Source organism: Pristiophorus japonicus, chromosome 18 (genome assembly GCF_044704955.1).
Source record: "Pristiophorus japonicus isolate sPriJap1 chromosome 18, sPriJap1.hap1, whole genome shotgun sequence".
Taxonomy (NCBI): Eukaryota; Metazoa; Chordata; class Chondrichthyes; family Pristiophoridae; genus Pristiophorus; species Pristiophorus japonicus.
In genome coordinates this window covers 113,582,335-113,602,507 of record NC_091994.1, presented here as the reverse complement: position 1 = coordinate 113,602,507, position 20,173 = coordinate 113,582,335, and the positions used below count along the sequence as shown (strand labels likewise).

At 46.2% G+C, this 20,173-nt stretch overlaps 1 protein-coding gene across 11 annotated transcripts in view; it reads right to left on the bottom strand.

Annotated features, from left to right (window-relative positions):
- Positions 1 to 20,173, bottom strand: part of gabrd (gamma-aminobutyric acid type A receptor subunit delta) — a 75,991-nt gene that overhangs the window by 3,108 nt on the left and 52,710 nt on the right. For 10 of the 11 annotated variants that reach the window (XM_070860625.1, XM_070860628.1, XM_070860626.1 and 7 more), the window contains 3 exons: positions 19,970 to 20,052; positions 18,393 to 18,530; positions 2,895 to 3,050 (listed from right to left, as the gene is read on the bottom strand). In XM_070860625.1, the coding sequence (XP_070716726.1) occupies positions 2,895 to 3,050; positions 18,393 to 18,530; positions 19,970 to 20,052 (377 nt within the window). The remainder of the gene's footprint in view (positions 1 to 2,894; positions 3,051 to 18,392; positions 18,531 to 19,969; positions 20,053 to 20,173) is intronic. The other variant, XM_070860635.1, reaches the window with a different exon arrangement.

Here is a 20,173-nt window from a genome sequence, read left to right as displayed (position 1 = left end):
GTGGCCAAAACTGCACGCAGTACTCCAGGTGCGGCCTCACCAATACCCTGTACAGTTGCAGCAGGACCTCCCTGCTTTAGTACTCCATCCCTCTCGCAATGAAGGCCAACATTCCATTCACCTTCCTGATTACCTGCTGCACCTGCAAACTAACTTTTTGGGATTCATGCACAAGGACCCCCAGGTCCCTCTGCACCGCAGCATGTTGTAATTTCTCCCCATTCAAATAATATTCCCTTTTACTGACCTCACACTTTCCGGCATTGTATTCCATCTGCCAAACCTTAGCCCACTCGCTTAACCTATCTAAATCTCTTTGCAGCCTCTCTCTGTCCTCTACACAACCCGCTTTCCCACTAATCTTTGTGTTATCTGCAAATTTTGTTACACTACACTCTGTCCCCTCTTCCAGGTCATCTATGTATATTGAAGAGCAGGGGAGTTATCCCCGGTGTCCTGGCCAATATGTATCCCTCCATCAACATAACAAAAACAGGTTACCTGGTCATTATCACATTGCTGTACACCAATTGGCTGCTGCATTTCTCACATTAGAACAGTGACTACATTTCAAAAAGTACTTCATTGGCTGTAAAGCGCTTTGGGACAAGAGATTAATGTGCAAAGTTAAAGCACATGGGATTGGGGGTAGTGTGCTGACATGGATTGAGAACTGGTTGTCAGACAGGAAGCAAAGAGTAGGAGTAAATGGGGACTTTTCAGAATGGCAGGCAGTGACTAGTGGGGTACCGCAAGGTTCTGTGCTGGGGCCCCAGCTGTTTACACTGTACATTAATGATTTAGACAAGGGGATTAAATGTAGTATCTCCAAATTTGCGGATGACACTAAGTTGGGTGGCAGTGTGAGCTGTGAGGAGGATGCTATGAGGCTGCAGAGCGACTTGGATAGGTTAGGTGAGTGGGCAAATGCATGGCAAATGAAGTATAATGTGGATAAATGTGAGGTTATCCACTTTGGTGGTAAAAACAGAGAGACAGACTATTATCTGAATGGTGACAGATTAGGAAAAGGGGAGGTGCAACGAGACCTGGGTGTCATGGTACATCAGTCATTGAAGGTTGGCATGCAGGTACAGCAGGCGGTTAAGAAAGCAAATGGCATGTTGGCCTTCATAGCAAGGGGATTTGAGTACAGGGGCAGGGAGGTGTTGCTACAGTTGTACAGGGCCTTGGTGAGGCCACACCTGGAGTATTGTGTACAGTTTTGGTCTCCTAACCTGAGGAAGGACATTCTTGCTATTGAGGGAGTGCAGCGAAGGTTCACCAGACTGATTCCCGGGATGGCGGGACTGACCTATCAAGAAAGACTGGATCAACTGGGCTTGTATTCACTGGAGTTCAGAAGAATGAGAGGGGACCTCATAGAAACGTTTAAAATTCTGACGGGTTTAGACAGGTTAGATGCGGGAAGAATGTTCCCAATGTTGGGGAAGTCCAGAACCAGGGGTCACAGTCTAAGGATAAGGGGTAAGCCATTTAGGACCGAGATGAGGAGAAACTTCTTCACCCAGAGAGTGGTGAACCTGTGGAATTCTCTATCACAGAAAGTTGTTGAGGCCAATTCACTAAATATATTCAAAAAGCAGTTAGATGAAGTCCTTACTACTAGGGGGATCAAGGGGTATGGTGAGAAAGCAGGAATGGGGTACTGAAGTTGCATGTTCACCATGAACTCATTGAATGGCAGTGCAGGCTAGAAGGGCCGAATGGCCCACTCCTGCACCTATTTTCTATGTTTCTATGGGACGACCGGTGGTTGTGAAAGGCGCTATATAAATGCAAGTCTTTCTTTCATCCCTGCCTGCAATTTCAAAGCTCACAGTTTGTTCAGTCTCAATCCCATTCCTAATCAGATAGTCATTCCAGCTCTGTGTTTACAAAGATTTTAATTGTCACAGTATTAACTACTTTAAGTGGGAGTTGATTCCACGAATTCACCACGGAGGGAAAATAAATTCCTTCTCATCTCAAATCTTAATTCTCCTAATTTAAAGCAAAATTAACTTAATAAATTCTGCTTCCAATTCTCTTTCATAACCAAAATATAATCGTGTAAGCGATGTTGTATTTGTTTGCTTTGGAGGTTCCTCGTGCAGTTGTAGCCCAGGTTAGTGGGGTCTAGTCTGACAGTATCTGTGGTGCCAGACATCTGTCCGTGCTTTAAAAGTAAATAAATGGCGTTGAGGTTGAAGATCAGCCATGATCTTATTGAATGGCGGAGCAGGCTCGAGGGGCCGTATGGCCGACTCCTGCTCCTATTCCTTGTGCTAAATAGAACAGATTTTGTATTACTATCTCAGTTATTAAAGATGTTATATTTTTCCATGTCATTTTGTTTTGGGAAGTCACTTGGAATAAACGGCAGGTCTGACTGCAATCGGGTGCTCGTGGTAACACGCAGCCCTCACAGGGAGCACAGGTCAACGATGAAGGAAGAACACATTTATGTAACACTTTTCTGACCTCAGGATGCCACAAAGCACTTTACAGCCAATGAAGTACTTTTAAAGTGTAGTCACTGTTGTAATGTAGGAAACGCGGCAGCCAATTTGCGCACAGCAAGCTCCACTAAAAATGAGTTGGATGACGAGACAGATTTTTTGGTTGCGGGACAAATGTTGATCAGATTACCAGGAGAATTCGCTGCTCTTCTTCACGCTGGGCCATTGAACTTTTTATGTCCTGCAGAGAGGGCCGATATAGCCTCGTTTTAACATTGCATCCTAAACAAGGCACTGCCTCAGTACTGTACCATTACACTGAAATGTTTTTAAAGGCCTTGTAACAAACATGATTAAAGCAACAAAGGAAATGAATATAACAAAAGAGTGATGAAGGTGAAGTATCAAGGATTTGCGGATGAGTATTTTCACCTAAGGAAACACGTGCAGGCACTGCCGACTGACTGATCCAGAATGAGACCCAGGACATCGCCACCAGTAAGATGGAAGGCATGTACGACTGGATGATGTAAACACCTCTGTTCCTCCGCAACTGGAAATGAAGACTCAGCCGTGGAAATCGACCCGCTGGAGGAGCAACGAAGAATTAGTCTTAGAAAACCTGAGAGTTTTAACGTCTATAATTTGCTGTGATGCGCCTTGGCACGGTTTATTACGTTAAAGGCGCTATATAAATAAAAGTTATTATTATTTTGTCTAAGAACTTGTGATTGCAACAAGCGTCAATACAGCCATTTTGTGTCCCCCTTTTCTCCCCTCCTTTCCTGAAGGTGCTGGCGCATTCCCCGGTACAGTTCCATGGGCACTGGTCAACCTCAAGACCCTCGCCCAAGTGACCTTCATGTTTAAGCCTAGGTACAATCAACAAAATCATGGCTGATCTTCGACCTCAACTCCACTTTCCCGCCCAACCTCCATATTCCTTGATTCCCTTAGAATCCAAAAATCTATCGATCTCGGCCTTGAATATACTCAAAGACTGAGCCTCCACAGCCCTCTGGGGAAGAGAATTCCAAAGATTCACGACCCTCTGAGTGAAGAAATTCCTTCTCATCTCAGACCTAAATGGCCGACCCCTTATCTGGAGACTGTGACCCCTGATTCTAGACTCTCCAAACATCCTCTCAGCATCTACCCCATCAATTCCCCTCAGAATTTTATATGTTTCAATGAGATAATGTGCCAGAGAGCAAACAAGTTCATAAAACTGCAGCGTTGGCATCTTCAGGGGAGGGGGGCAGAAAATGAGCAGGAAAAAAAGATAAAACAAAAAGAAACTGCGAAAAATGATTTTTAACCTGATGCATATCTGTTTTTGCATATAGATGACAAAAAGCCATCTTGCTGCTTGCTGTAGTTTAACTAAATCCCTCTGTATGAGCCAGCTGCTTGGTGGATTGGATTGTTTGGATAAACAGAATCTCCAACATTCTAATAAAAGATCAAGGATAAAGGTTGTTGTATTTGTTTTTTGTTCCTCTATCCATTTATTCTGTACTTCCCTTCCTGTGGTTTGGTCCCTCGGTGTTTCCTGAGCCACAGCTCAGTGCAGCCCCGACGTGGGCTCAATAACTAGACAGGTAATAGAGAGAATGGGCCAAAACTCGCCTTCTCTCCGGGCGTGTACGATGTGCGCACACACCCCTAGAGGCCCCACAAGTGCCGGCTCTCGCTGCGTGATGCACATGTGCCTACTCCCGCCATTTCCAATCTTTTGACAGATCCATCGCATCCCCGGGAGAAGGGTCTTCGCGGGTGGAGAGTTGGGCTATTTGCGCAAGGCCTGCTTTTACCAGTGTAAGAGTTTTAAAAGATAGAAAAAAATAATATTACTTATTTTTATATTAAAAACCTTGCCCATGAAGGTAAATTTATGTTTAACACTATTAAAACATTTTTTTTTTTATAAAACATTTAATTTCTATTACTTTTAAAAAAGTGAAGTGTTCTTTTTATTTATGTGTGTGTTTTATTTGATTTTAGGGGTATTCTCATGGGATAGTAACAGGAGCTTGGAGGTCAGAGCTCCCATTATCATCAATGAGAATACTACACAGTGATTGGTTGGTGCGGCCCACATGACCCCAGGCTGCACACACGCTCCTGGAATACATGGGCCCGTGCGCTGGGCTGCGCAGCACGGCCTCGGAGCGCAAGTGTTCGTTCCTCCTGGACCACCAGGTATTTTCGTAAAATGCCATCCACTCACAGAAAGCCACCGACCGCAATATTTGCCCCAAATATCTCCTCCGCAGCAATTCCATTTGGTAACATTTTACATCAAGACGTCAAGTTCAAATTCAGAGCAAAATGAAGTTTGCAGAGCATTGAGAAGTATTTGAAATGTTTTAGCTGCCCCCAGGAACTGTAAGAAGTAGAGAAATCAGAATTAATTAGTGTTTGTCCATGTGAATGTGGGCCCCTACGTGTGTACGAGATGGTGTTTTAGACCAGTATGTTGAGGAGCCTACTAGGGAACAAGCTATCCTAGATTGGGTATTGTGTAATGAGAAAGGGTTAATTAACAGTCTTGTTGTGCGGGGTCGTTTAGGGAGGAGTGACCATAACATGATTGAATTCTTTATTAAGATGGAAAGTGAAGTCGCCCAACCCGAAACTAGGGTCCTAAATTTAAACAAAGGAAACTACGAAGGTACGAAGAATGAATTGGCTATGATAGATTGGAAAGATTCATTAAAAGGCATGACAGTGGATAGGCAATGGCTAATATTTAAGGAACGAATGCATGAATTGCAACAGTTATACATTCCTTTCTGGCGTAAAAATGCAAAAGGAAAAGTGGCCCAACCATGGCCAGCAAAAGAAATGAAGGATAATATTAGATCTAAAGAGGAGTTATATAAAGTTGCTGGAAAAAGTAGCAAGCCTGAGGATTGGGAGCAGTTTAGAATTCAGCAAAAAAGGACCAAGAGATTGACTAAGTGGGGAAAAATAGGAGTACGAGAGTAAACTTGCAAGGAACATAAAAAACGACTGCAAAAGTTTCTACAAGTACGCAAAAAGAAAAAGATTAGTGAAGACAAATGTAGGTCCTTTACAGACAGAAACGGGAGAATTTTTAATGGGGAACAAGGAAATGGCAGAACAATGAAATAAATACTTCGGTTCTGTCTTCACGGAAGAGGACACAAATAAGGTTCCAGAAATACGATGGAATTAAGGGTCTAGTGAGCAAGAGGAATTAAAGAAAATGATTATTAGTAAGAAAAGAGTGCTGGAGAAACTAATGGGACTGAAGGCAGATAAATCCCCAGGGCCTGATGATCTGCATCCCAGAGTACTAAAAGAGGTAGCCATGGAAATAGTAGATGCATTGGTTGTCATCTTCCAAAATTCTATAGATTATGGAACAGTTCCTGCAGATTGGAGGGTGGCAAATGTAACCCCACTATTTAAAAAAGGAGGGAGAGAAAATGGGGAACTACACACCAGTTAGCCTGACATCAGTCGTAGGGAAAATGCTGGAGTCTATTATAAAGGCTGTGATAACGGCACACTTAGATAATATCAACAGAATTAAACAAAGTAAACATGGATTTATGAAAGGAAAATCATGTTTGACAAACCTACTGGAGTTTTTTGAGGATGTAACTAATAGAATAGATAAGGGAGAACCAGTGGATGTAGTGTATTTGGATTTTCAGAAGGCCTTATAAAGTCCCACATAAGAGATTAGTGTGCAAAATTAAAGCACATAGGATTGGGGGTAATGTATTGGCATGGATTGAAAATTGGTTAACTGACAGGAAACAGAGAGTAGGAATAAATGGGTCTTTTTCAGGGTGGCGGGCAGTGACTTCTGGGACACCACAGGGATCAGTGCTCGAGTCCCAGCTCGGCATATATATATATATATATATATATATAAATGATTTGGATGAAGGAACCAAATGTAATATTTCCAAGTTTGCTGACGACACAAAACTAGGTGGGCTGTGAGTTGTGAGGAGGATGCAAAGATGCTGCAAGGCGATTTAGATAGGTTGAGTGAGTGGGCAAACACATGGCAGGTGCAGTATAACGTGGATAAATGTGAAGTTATCCATTTTGGTAGGAAAAACAGAAGGACAAAATATTATTTAAATTGTTATGTATCTGGACTTGTATATACTCTGTACAGCCACCAGAGGGCTCATCCCCAGAGTCCCAAGGGATCTCATAATCCCTTGGGAGCACAGGTATTTAAGGAGGCTTCACAGGTTGGAGAGGCACTCTGGAGACCTGCAATAAAAGACTAAGATCACACTTTACTTTGAGCTCACAGTGTTCAGTCTGACTCTTTCTCCATACACAACAACTGGCGACGAGATACAGATAGCGAACCCAAAGATGCAGAGAACAGTGGGCATCCTGGAGAAATTCTGGGAGAAAGATGATTGGGAAACTTTTGTGGAGCGACTTGACCAATACTTCGTGGCCAACGAGCTAGATGGGGAAGAGAGCGTTGCCAAACGAAGGGCGATCCTCCTCACTGTCTGTGGAGCACCAACATATGGCCTCATGAAGAATCTGCTCACTCCAGCGAAACCCACGGAGAAACCGTACGATGATTTGTGCACACTGGTCAGAGAGCATTTGAACCCGAAGGAAAGCGTTCTGATGGCGAGGTACCGGTTCTACACCTACAAAAGATCTGAAGGCCAGGAAGTGGCAAGTTATGTCGCCGAGCTAAGACGCCTTGCAGGACATTGCGAATTTGAAGGACATTTGGAGAACATGTACTTGGCATTGGCCAAGAAACCATACTTCGCAAACTTTTGACTGTAGAGACCCCAACCTTGAGTAAGGCCATAGCAATAGCCCAGGCATTCATGGCCACCAGTGACAATACTAAGCAAATCTCTCAGCACACAAATGCTGCTACAAGTACTGTGAACAAGGTGATGTTGTTTTCGAATCGTAACATACAGGGCAGGTCACACATACCTGCAGCTACACGTCCGCAGATATCTGAGAGTCCACCATCAAGGGTGATGAATGCAAGGCCATTAACACCTTGTTCGCGCTGCGGGGGTGATCATCGTTTCCATTCATGTCGATTCAAAGGATACATTTGCAAGGGCTGTGGAACAATGGGACACGTTCAACGAGTGTGCAGGCGAGCTGCTAGGCCTGCTAAACCTGCAAACCACCATGTTGCAGAGGAGGACAGATCCACAGAGGATCACGACGAAACAGAACCTCTGATAGAGGAGGCAGAGGTACAATGGATGCACACATTCACCACGAATTGTCCCCCGATAATGCTGATAAACTAAGTGGACTCCCGGTGTCAATGGAGCTGGACACGGGCGCGAGCCAGTCCATCATGGGCAAAAAGACTTTCAATAGGCTGTGGTGCAACAAGGCCTCGAGACCTGTCTTAACTCTAATTCGCACGAAACTAAGAACTTAAACGAAAGAATTGATTCCTGTAATCTGCAGTGCTACCGTAAAGGTCTCCTACGATGGAGCAGTGCACAAGCTACTGCTCTGGGTGATACCGGGCGATGGTCCCACGCTGCTCTGCAGGAGCTGGCTGGGAAAGATACGCTGGAACTGGGACGATATCCGAGCGCTATCGCCCACTGACGACACTTCGTGTGCACAGGTCTTAAACAAATTTCCTTCGCTGTTCGAACCAGGCATCGGGAAATTCCAAGGAGCAAAAGTGCAGATCCACCTAATTCCGGGGGCGCGACCCATCCATCACAAGGCGAGAGCAGTACCATACATGATGAGAGAAAGGGTGGAGATCGAGCTCGACCGCCTACAAAGAGAGGGCATCATCTCACCGATCGAGTTCAGCGAGTGTGCCAGTCCTATTGTCCCAGTCCTCAAGGAAGATGGCACCGTCAGAATCTGTGGCGATTACAAAATAACTATCAATCGTTTCTCCCTGCAGGACCAGTACTCACTTCCAAAAGCTGACGACCTCTTTGCAACGCTGGCGGGAGGAAAGATGTTCACGAAGCTGGATCTGACCTCAGCCTACATGACATGCAGGCACTGGAGAAATCATCAAAGGCCCTCACCTGCATCAACACACACAAAGGTCTTTTCGTTTATAACAGATGCCCGTTTGGAATCCGATCAGCGGCGACGATATTCCAGAGAAACATGGAAAGCTTACTGAAGTCGGTCCTGCACATTGTGGTCTTCCAGGACGACACCTTGGTCACAGGTCAGAAAACAGTCGAGCATCTGCAGAACCTGGAGGAGGTTCTTAGTCGGCTCAACCGCGTGGGGCTCAGGTTAAAACGCTCGAAGTGCGTTTTCCTGGCGCCTGAAGTGGAGTTCTTGGGAAGGAGGATTGCGGCGGACGGCATCAGGCCCACCAACGTGAAGATGGAGGCAATCGAGCAAGTGCCGAGGCCACAGAGCGTGACGGAGCTGTGGTCATTCCTGGGACTCTTGAACTACTTTGCTAACTTCTTACCGGGTCTCAGCACCCTGCTAGAACCACATGTCTGACTACGAAAAGGGGGTGAATGGGTTTGGGGCAAAAGCCAAGAAAATGCCTTTGTAAAAGTGAAAAAATTGTTATGCTCAAACAAATTGCTTGTGTTGTATGATCCATGTAAGCGTTTGGTACGAGCATGTGATGCGTCGTCATATGGCGTCGGGTGTGTATTGCAACAAGCTAATGATTTCGGGAAACTGCAACCGGTTGCTTATGCATCCAGGAGTCTGTCTAAGGCCGAGAGAGCCTACAGCATGATTGAAAAAGAAGTGTTAGTTTGTGTCTATGGGGTAAAGAAAATGCATCAATACCTGTTTGGGCTAAAATCTGAATTGGAAATTGACCATAAGCCACTTATATCCCTGTTTTCCAAGAGCAAAGGGATAAATACCAAGGCATCGGGCCGCATCCAGAGATGGGCGCTCATGTTGTCCGCATACAACTACGCCATCCGCCATAAACCAGGCACAGAAAACTGCGCCAATGCTCTCAGTAGGCTGCCATTGCCCACCACGGGAGTGGAAATGGCGCAGCCCACAGATCTAGCCATGGTTATGGAAGCATTTGAGAGTGAGCAACCACCCGTCACTGCCCAGCAGATCAAAACCCCGTTTAAACCAGCGTCCAATGGCCAGGCAGAGAGAGCAGTGCAAACCATCAAGCAAGGCTTAAAGAGGGTAACTGAAGGCTCACTGCAGACTTGCCTATCCCGAGTCCTGCTTAGCTACCGCACGAGATCCCACTCACTCACTGGGATCCCACCTGTTGAACTGCTCATGAAAAGAGCACCTAAGGCAAGGCTCTCGTTAGTTCATCCTGATCTACATGAACAGGTAGAGAGCAGGCGGCTTCAACAAAGTGCATACCATGATAGCGCAAATGTGTCATGCGAGATTGAAGTCAATGATCCTGTATTTGTATTAAATTATGGGCAAGGTCCCAAGTGGCTTCCCGGCACTGTCGTGGCCAAAGAGGGGAGCAGGATGTTTCGGGTCAAACTTTCAAATGGACTCATTCACCAGAAACACTTGGACCAAATCAAACTCAGATTCACGGACTACCCTGAGCAACCCACCTTGGACCCTACCTTTTTTGATCCCCCAACACACACACCAGTGGTAACCGGCAACACGGTTGACCACGAAGTAGAACCCATCATCCACAGCAGCCCTGCAGGGCCTAACACACCAGGCAGCCCAGCGAGGGCCCAACAAATGATTCCACAACACCAGCTTTCACACCGAGACGATCAACCCGGACAAGAAGGGCCCTAGATCGACTCACATTGTAAATAGTTACACTATTGACTTTGGGGGGGGGGGGGTATGTTGTTATGTATCTGGACTTGTATTTATCTGTACAGCCACCAAAGGGCTCATCCCTCGGAGTCCCAAGGGATCTCATAATCCCTTGGGAGCACAAGTATTTAAGAGTGCTTCACAGGTTGGAGAGGCACTCTGAAGACCTGCAATAAAAGACTAAGGTCACACTTTACTTTGAGCTCACAGTGTTCAGTCTGGCTCTTTCTCCATACACAACATAAATGGTGATGGCTTGAGAAGTGTCGATGTACAGAGGGACCTGGGTGGCCTTGTACACCAGTCATTGAAAGCAAACATGCCAGTGCAGCAAGCAGTTAGGAAGGCAAATGGTATGTTGGCCTTCATTGCAAGAGATTTGAGTACAGGAGCAAGGATGTCTTACTACAGTTACACAGGGCCTTGGTGAGACCGCACCTGGAGTATTGTGTGCAGTTTTGGTCTCCTTACCTAAGTAAGGATATACTTGCCATAGAGGGAGTGCAGCGAAGATTCACCAGACTGATTCCTGGGTTTGTCGTATGAGGAGAAATTGGGTCAACTAGGCCTGTATTCAGTAGTTTATGAGAGAGGATCACATTGAAACGTATAAAATTCTGATGGGGTTGGATAGACTGGATGTGGGGAGGATGTTTCCCCCTGGATAGGAAGTCTATAACAAGGAGTCACAGTCTCAGGACATGGAGTAGGAAATTTAGGACCGAGATGAGGAGAAATGCTTTCACACAGAGGGTGGTGAACCTGTGGGATTCTCTACCACAGAAGGCTGTGGAGGTCAAGTCACTGAATATATTTAAGAGGGAGATAGATAGATTTCTAGAAACAAAAGGCATCAAGGGGTACGGGGAAAAAGCGGGAATATGGTGTTGAGATAGAGGATCAGCCATGATCATATTGAATGTCGGTGCAGACTCAAAGGGCCGAATGGCCTACTACTGCTCCTATTTTCTATGTCTATGTTTTCTATGAATGTGCCAACCCTGTGTAAAATCACAGTGGACCCAGTGCAGTTCTGTCCCTGACATCTGACTGAGAATGGTTCGAGTTGTAAGAGTTAAAGGGCCGGCGGAGACATTAAGCTGGGTTGGCATCTGTGATCTGTGGAATTAAAAGCTGTGCGTGCTCTTGAATTGAAGATATGAAGTAAAAGCCCAAATTCACGAATCCTGCATGCCTGGCACACTTGTACACATCAGTGTTTGGAAAACTAGGTCATTCAAGAGCCACAATGAATTCAATCTCCATTGGCATCAACTATGTTCTGGTTCCGCCATGAGTTTGGTGATATTAAAGGTGACTTGGCCACACCCATGGACACTATTTTATTGCTGCCATCAGCAAATGCATGGTGAGAGCAGAAAGATAAAATAGTAAATTCTCACGACGACATGCAAGCCTCGTGATCCTGACCAACGGATCCACCACAGACCCAATCCACGTCCGGACCGGGGTCAAGCAGGGCTGCGTCATCGCCCCAACGCTCTTCTCGATCTTCCTCGCTGAAATGCTCCACCTTACGCTCAACAAGCTCCCCGCTGGAGTGGAACTAAACTATAGAACCAATGGGAACCTGTTCAACCTTCGTCGTCTCCAGGCTAGATCCAAGGTCATCCCATCCTCTGTCATCGAACTACAGAACGCGGACGACACTTGCATCTGCGCACATTCAGAGGCTGAACTCCGATGCCATCATCAACATCTTCACCGAGGTATACGAAAGCATGAGCCTTAATATCCATAAGACAAAGGTCGTCCACCAACCTGACCCCGCCACACAGCACTGCCCCCCAGTCATCAAAATCCACTGCGTGTCCTTGCACAACATGGACCGTATTCCATACCTCGGGAGCCTACCGTCAACAAGGGCATCAGTGACGAAGTCCAACACCACCTCCAGTGCGCCAGTGCAGCCTTTGATCATCTGAGGAAGAGAGTGTTTGAAGGCCAGGACCTCAAATTGGCATCAAGCTTATTGTCTACAGGGCAGTAGTGATACCTGCCCTCCTATATGGCTCAGAGATGTGGGTCATATACAATAGACACCTCAAAGCGCTGGAGAAGTACCATCAGCGCTGCCTCCGCAAGATCCTGCAAAATCACTGGGAGGACAGACGCACCATCGTCAGTGTTCTTGATCAGGCCAACATCCCCAGCACTGACCACACTTTACCAGCTCCATTGGGCGGGCCACATCATCTGCATCTCCGACATGAGACTCCTAAAGCAAGTGCTCTACTCGGAACTCCTACATGGAAAGCAAGCCCCAGGTGGACAAAGGAAACGTTTCAAGGACACCCTGAAAGCCTTCTTGATAAAGTGCAACATCCCCACTGACACCTGGTAGTCTCTGGCCCAAGACCCTCCTAAGTGGAGGAAGAGCATCCGGGAGAGTGTTGAGCACCTCGAGTATTGTCGCTGAGAACATGCAGAAACCAAGCGCAGGCAGCAGAAGAAGCGTGCGGCAAACCAGACTCCCCACCCACTCTTTCCTTCAACGACTGTCTGTCCCAACTGTGACATAAGAACATAAGAAAATAGAATTAGGAACAGGAGTAGGCCATCTAGCCCCTCGAGCCTGCTCCGTCATTCAACAAGATCATGGCTGATCTGGCCGTTGACTCAGCTCCACTTACCCTCCCGCTCCCCGTAACCCTTAATTCCCTTATTGGTTAAAAATCTATCTATCTGTGATTTGAATACATTCAATGAGCTAGCCTCAACTTCTTCCTTGGGCAGAGAATTCCACAGATTCACAACCCTCTGGGAGAAGAATTTCCTTCTCAACTCGGTTTTAAATTGGCTCCCCCGTATTTTGAGGCTGTGCCCCCTAGTTCTAGTCTCCCCGACTGGAAACAACCACTCTGCCTCTATCTTGTCTATCCCTTTCATTATTTTAAATGTTTCTATAAGATCACCCCTCATCCTTCTGAACTCCAACGAGTAAAGACCCAGTCTACTCAATCTATCATCGTAAGGTAACCCCCTCATCTCCGGAATCAGCCGAGTGAATCGTCTCTGTACCCCCTCCAAAGCTAGTATATCCTTCCTTAAGTAAGGTGACCAAAACTGCACGCAGTACTCCAGGTGCGGCCTCACCAATACCCTGTACAGTTGCAGCAGGACCTCCCTGCTTTTGTACTCCATCCCTCTCGCAATGAAGGCCAACATTCCATTCGCCTTCCTGATTACCTGCTGCACCTGCAAATTATCTTTTTGGGATTCATGCACAAGGACCCCCAGGTCCCTCTGCACCATAGCATGTTGTAATTTCTCCCCATTCAAATAATATTCCCTTTTACTGTTTTTTTTCCCCAAGGTGGATGACCTCACATTTTCCGACATTGTATTCCATCTGCCAAATCTTAGCCCATTCGCTTAACCTATCTAAATCTCTTTGCAGCCTCTCTGTGTCCTCCACATAATCCGCTTTCCCACTAATCTTTGTGTCATCTGCAAATTTTGTTACACTACACTCTGTCCCCTCTTCCAGGTCATCTATGTATATTGTAAACAGTTGTGGTCCCAGCACCGATCCCTGTGGCACATCACTAACCACTGATTTCCAACCCGAAAAGGATCCATTTATCCCGACTCTCTGCTTTCTGTTAGCCAGCCAATTCTCGATCCATGCTAAGACATTTCCTCTGACTCCGCATACCTTTATCTTCTGCAGTAACCTTTTGTGTGGCACCTTATCGAATGCCTTTTGGAAATCTAAATACACCACATCCATCAGTACACCTCTATCCTCATTATATCCTCAAAGAATTCCAGTAAATTAGTTAAACATGATTTCCCCTTCATGAATCCATGTTGCGTCTGCTTGATTGCACTATTCCTATCTAGATGTCCCGCTATTTCTTCCTTAATGACAGCTTCAAGTATTTTCCCCACTACAGATGTTAAACTAACCGGCCTATAGTTACCTGCCTTTTGTCTGCTCCCTTTTTTAAACAGAGGCATTACATTAGCTGCTTTCCAATCGGCTGGTACCTCCCCAGAGTCCAGAGAATTTTGGTAGATTATAACGAATGCATCTGCTATAACTTCTGCCATCTATTTTAATACCCTGGGATGCATTTCATCAGGGCCAGGGGACTTGTCTACCTTGAGTCCCATTAGCCTGTCCAGCACTACCCCCACTAGGTCCTCCCTTCCCACATTCCCGTGACCAGCAATTTTTGGCATGGTTTTTGTGTCTGCCACTGTGAAGACTGAAGCAAAATAATTGTTTAAGGTCTCAGCCATTTCCACATTTCCCATTATTAAATCCCCCTTCTCATCTTCTAAGGGACCAACATTTACTTTAGTCACTCTTTCCCGTTTTATATATCGGTAAAAGCTTTTACTATCTGTTTTTATGTTTTGCGCAAGTTTACTTTCGTAATCTATCTTTCCTTTCTTTATTGCTTTCTTAGTCATTCTTTGCTGTCGTTTAAAATTTTCCCAATCTTCTAGTTTCCCACTAACCTTGGCCACCTTATATGCATTGGTTTTTAATTTGATACTCTCCTTTATTTCCTTGATTATCCACGGCTGGTTATCCCTTCTCTTACCGCCCTCCTTTTTCACTGGAATGTATTTTTGTTGAGCACTATGAAAGAGCTCCTTAAAAGTCCTCCACTGTTCCTCAATTGTGCCACTGTTTAGTCTGTGTTTCCAGTCTACTTTAGCCAACTCTGCCCTCATCCCACTGTAGTCCCCTTTGTTTAAGCATAGTACGTCCGTTTGAGACACTACTTCCTCACCCTCATCTGTATTACAAATTCAACCATACTGTGATCACTCATTCCGAGAGGATCTTTTACTAGGAGATTGTTTATTATTCCTGTCTCATTACACAGGACCAGATCTAAGATAGCTTGCTCCCTTATAGTTTCTGTAACATACTGTTCTAAGAAACAAGCCCGTATGCATTCTATGAATTCCTCCTCCAGGCTACCCCGTGCGATTTGATTTGACCAATCGATGTGTAGGTTAAAATCCCCCATGATTACTGCCGTTCCTTTTTCACATGCCTCCATTATTCCCTTGATTATTGCCCGCCCACCGTGAAGTTATTATTTGGGGGCCTATAAACTACGCCCACCAGTGACTTTTTCCCCTTACTATCTCTAATCTCCACCCACAATGATTCAACATTTTGTTCATTAGAGCCAATATCGTCTCTCACAATTGCCCTGATATCATCCTTTATTAACAGAGCTACCCCACCTTCTTTCCCTTCTTGTCTATCTTTCCGAATTGTCAGATACCCCTGTATGTTTAATTCCCAGTCTTGGCCACCCTGCAACCACGTTTCTGTAATGGCCACCAAATCATACCCATTTGTAATGATTTGTGCCGTCAACTCATTTACTTTATTTCGAATGCTGCGTGCGTTTAGGTAGAGTGCTTTAATACTAGTTTTTAAACCATGATTTTTAGTTTTGACCCCTCCTGCAGCCCCTTTATATTCATACATATTGTCCCTTCCTATCACCTTGTGGTTTACACTTACCCCAGTGCTACTCTGCTCTGTTACCTCCTGCCTTTTGCATTCTTTCTTGGGGTCCTGTTCATCTGAGCTCTCACCCACTCTAACTAGCGCAGAGCCCTCTCCTGGGTTCCGAATACTCCTTGCATTGAGGCACCGAGCTTTCATGCTTGCCTTTTTATTACACTTTGACCCTATAGAATTTTGATGTACAGTGGCCCTTTTTGTTTTTTGCCTTGGGTTTCTCTGCCCTCCACTTTTACTCATCTCCTTTCTGTCTTTTGCTTCTGTCTCCATTTTGTTTCCCTCTGTCTCCCTACATTGTTTCCCATCGCCCTGCCATATTAGTTTAACTCCTCCCCAACAACACTAGCAAACACTCCCCCTAGGACATTGGTTCCGGTCCTGCCCAGGTGCAGACCGTCCGGTTTGTACTGGTCCCACCTCCCCCAGAACCGGTTCCAATGCCCCAGGAATTTGAATCCCTCCCTGCTCAAGCCACGTATTCATCTGAGCTATCCAGCGATTCCTACTCTGACTAGCACGTGGCACTGGTAGCAATCCCGAGATTACTACTTTTGACGTCCTACGTTTTAATTTCGCTCCTAGCTCCTTAAATTCGTCTCGTAGGACCTCATCTCTTTTTCTACCTATATTGTTGGTACCAATGTGCACCATGACAACTGGCTGCTCACCCTCCCTTTTCAGAATGTCCTGCACCCGCTCCGAGACATCCTTCACCCTTGCATCAGGGAGGCAACATACCATCCTGGAGTCTCGGTGACAGAGACTGTAATTCCCGTATTGGACTGTACAGTCAGCTGAGAAATCACTTTTAGAGTGGAAGCAAGTCTTCCTTGATTCCGAGGGACTGCCTATGATGATGAGAATCGTAAATGTAAGTTAAATATTTTCAACTTTAAAACTAGGGAAAGTGTGATAAAATAGATAGGGCTGGATTTTCGGTTTGTTGCCGCCTCTGCTTTCACCCCCGGAGGGGCAATAATGGCGGCAGAGAACATTTGCAGGCGAGCGGCCAGCTTGCAGCGCCCCGCCCGGACATTTGGTGCGGGGTTTGCAGGGCGGGGGTGTGGAGCAGTATCGCCCGGGAGTGGCGAGCCAGTGTGCAACGCCCCCTGGTTGCAACACCATCTCGAAATTTGATGCACGCCCGATCCGTAGCACCCCGCAGCGCCCCCTGGTGGGGCCGCCTGGGAAAGCTGGCGGTCCGAACTGTAGCGGCCACAGTGAGGGAAGGAATGGCGACCTCAGGTAAGTGTGATCGTTTTAATTTTTTTTTATTTTTGTGATTTGTGTGGATATGGTGTCAGTAAAATATTGGGAACATTTTTGGTGTTTTTTTTCAGATTTTTTTTCCCACGGAAGCCTTTCTCAGGGCGCTCCCGAGGCCGGCTGTTTAGCTTGGGATTTTCAGTAGCTCAGCCAGCCTAGTGCCCTGAGAGAGGTAACACCTCCCTTAGTGCTCCGTCCCACACATGACCCAACTGGTGAATTTTGCAGCTAGAGGCGCAAACCATTTCCCGGCACAAAACTTACCGCTGCGCCCGGGTTAATGCCGCAACAGAGGTGTGACCGAATTTCCACCCCATAAAGTTAGAGTAGGTGAGAAGGAGTGGCATTAAAAGGTAAAACATAAAAGGTCACAGAACAGGAAGAAGAAAGGTTGGGAAGAAAAAGGGACAACAAATTGTGTTTAGGTGTTTAATGTAATAGTTTATGGCTACCATTACTAGTAAAGCTAGCCCTCATGTTTTAGTATGGACTGGAGAAGCTGGAGTTGTTCTTCTTGGATCAGAGAAGGTTGAGAGGAGATTTGATAGAGGTGCTCAAATTCATGAGGTCTAGACAGAAACTGTTCCCATTGGTGGAAGGGTGGAGAACCAGAGGACACAGATTTAAGGCGATTGGCAGAAGAACCAAAGGCGACATGAGGAAAAACTTTTTTATACAGCGAGTGGTTAGGATCTGGAATGCGTTGCCTGAGAGGGTGGTGGAGGCAGACTCAATCGTGGCTTTCAAAAGGGAGTTGGATAAGAATCTGAAAGAAAACATTTTTCAGGGCTATGGGGAAAGGGCGGGGGAGTGGGACTGGCTGAGGAGCTCTTGCAGAGAGCCGGCACAGGCTCGACAGGCCCAATGGCCTCCTTCTGTGCTGTAATGACTCTGTTTTTACTACGCAATATTCATGATGGAGATGATTTTAACGTTGCATCGCCTGGCGTTAATGGGGGGGTGGGGGGGGTAACTGCGTTAATGTAACGTCAGTAGCTGTACCGTCCCGTTACACCCGACGATGCCGCCGCCGCCATTTTGAAAGGTGACTTCCACAAGGTGTCCGCAGCTACTGCCCGTCTCAGGCTGTAGGCCCATTTCAATATGCAAATCGGGGTCTCGGTGCCTGATTGTCACTTTATGTTGGAAATGGTCAGAGCACGGGCCGAGCACATACCCAGCATTTCCACAGGCCTATTTAATGCAATTACTGCAGCATTTATCCAGTCCAAACACCACAAAGAATTGCCGAGACACTGGCCATCCCGCCCAGATGATGATCACGCCCACATACGCATGCTCATTATTGTACGTCACGGAGTGGCTGATGCATCACTTCTGCCGAAACTGATGCTTACCCGATTTGAAATTCATCATTTCTGTCACAAAGTAATAGTTGGTTATTGTAAACTGAGCCAGCTGAATTTCATCCAGTCCATGTATCTCAGCCTGATTGTCTGACCAATTATAGACGATATCCTCGGCTGAATAGCCATCTGAAAGAATGCAGATCAGATCAGTCAGAATGAAACAGGGCACCGAAATGCCATTAGCAAAAGCTTGATGAACTTGTACAGTTCTGAATGGTTTTTACCCGAACATTATTGATTCAGCTAACAGAACCTGTGCATCACTTCAGCCCCACAGTCCCAGCCACGATGTCACACCTTCTGTTCCCCAAACTAACAGGCCAAACTACCCTCGTTGCTATTGGGAGTTACCACTCACTATAATGGGCTCCGTTTACCTAACTTTTCTCACTACCAGAGTGAAAGGGGCAGAATCAAGCTGCCCTTGGTAAGCTGGGTATTCAGCCACTTCTCCATCGTGATTTGTATATTTGTACTCCAAGATCCTTTTGTTCCTCTACCCCACCTAGACTCGGATCCTCCAAGTAATAAGTGACCTCCCTATTCTTCCTACAATATGTAATACCTTATATCTCAACGCCAAATATAAGGGAGCTGTCCCAACAGCTAAGGAACAAAAGTACGTGAGGTTTTTGCATCACGATCACATCATACTCAAATGTCGCGATGCTTTTATGATTTGCCTTTGTCAGACAAATAAAATCAAATGAATTGCTAAACACCTCGATGAAATGGCTCCCCTTTAATATTGCTGCCTCAAGTGTGGTGCATTCCAAAAGTAACACCTGGGCTCTTGTGCCAGTGTATAATTACTCACACGCACAACTGTAGAAATAACCAGCTTCTACTGTACACAAACCCTCCAATGCATCGTCATCATAGGCAGTCCCTTGGAATCAAGGAAGAATTGCTTCCACTCTAAACATGAGTCCTTAGGTGGCTGAACAGTACAATACAAGAACCACAGTCTCTGTCACAGATGGGGCAGACAGTCGTTGAGGGAAAGGGAGGGTGGGACTGGTTTGCCGCACACTCTTTCCGCTGCCTGCGCTTGATTTCGGCATGCTCTCGGCGACAAGACTCGAGGAGTTCAGCACCCTCCCGGATGCACTTCCTCCACTGTAAAAGACGGTCTTTGGCCAGAGTCTCCCAGGTATCGGTGGGGATGTTGCACTTTATCAGGGAGGCTCTCTATAAGCCTTCAAAATACCCCCACTGACCCTCAATCCCTCCCCTCACTGACCCTCAGTCCCTCCCCTCACTGACCCTCAGGCCCATCCCTCATTGACCCTCAGTCTCACCCCTCACTGACCCTCAGGCCCTCCCCTCACTGACCCTCAGGCCCTCCCCTCACTGACCCTCAGGCCCTCCCCTCACTGACCCCTCAGTCCCACCCTTCACTGACCTTCACGCCCTCCCCTCACTGACCCTCTAGTACACCCTTCACTACACCTCTCACTAACCATTGAACAACTCCTCACTACTACACAGAGCCCTGAGATGGTATTGCAGAGCGAGGTTAACTTAGAAGAGGAGAATAATGCTTGGTAATAAAATAAACTCACAGCTCTCCAGATCCAGCATGCATTCTTGCTCATCCATTGGGTATTTGGTGAGATCCATGTCACAAGCAACTGTGGAGGTAATTCTGTAAAAGACAAAGCAGTCCCGGATTAGACTGTTAATTCTAACCTGCATTCCATGGGGTCTCTGTTTATAAGTTTTGAGTCCACCACAATTCAGTTATTTCATGCTGGTGTCCTCTGACC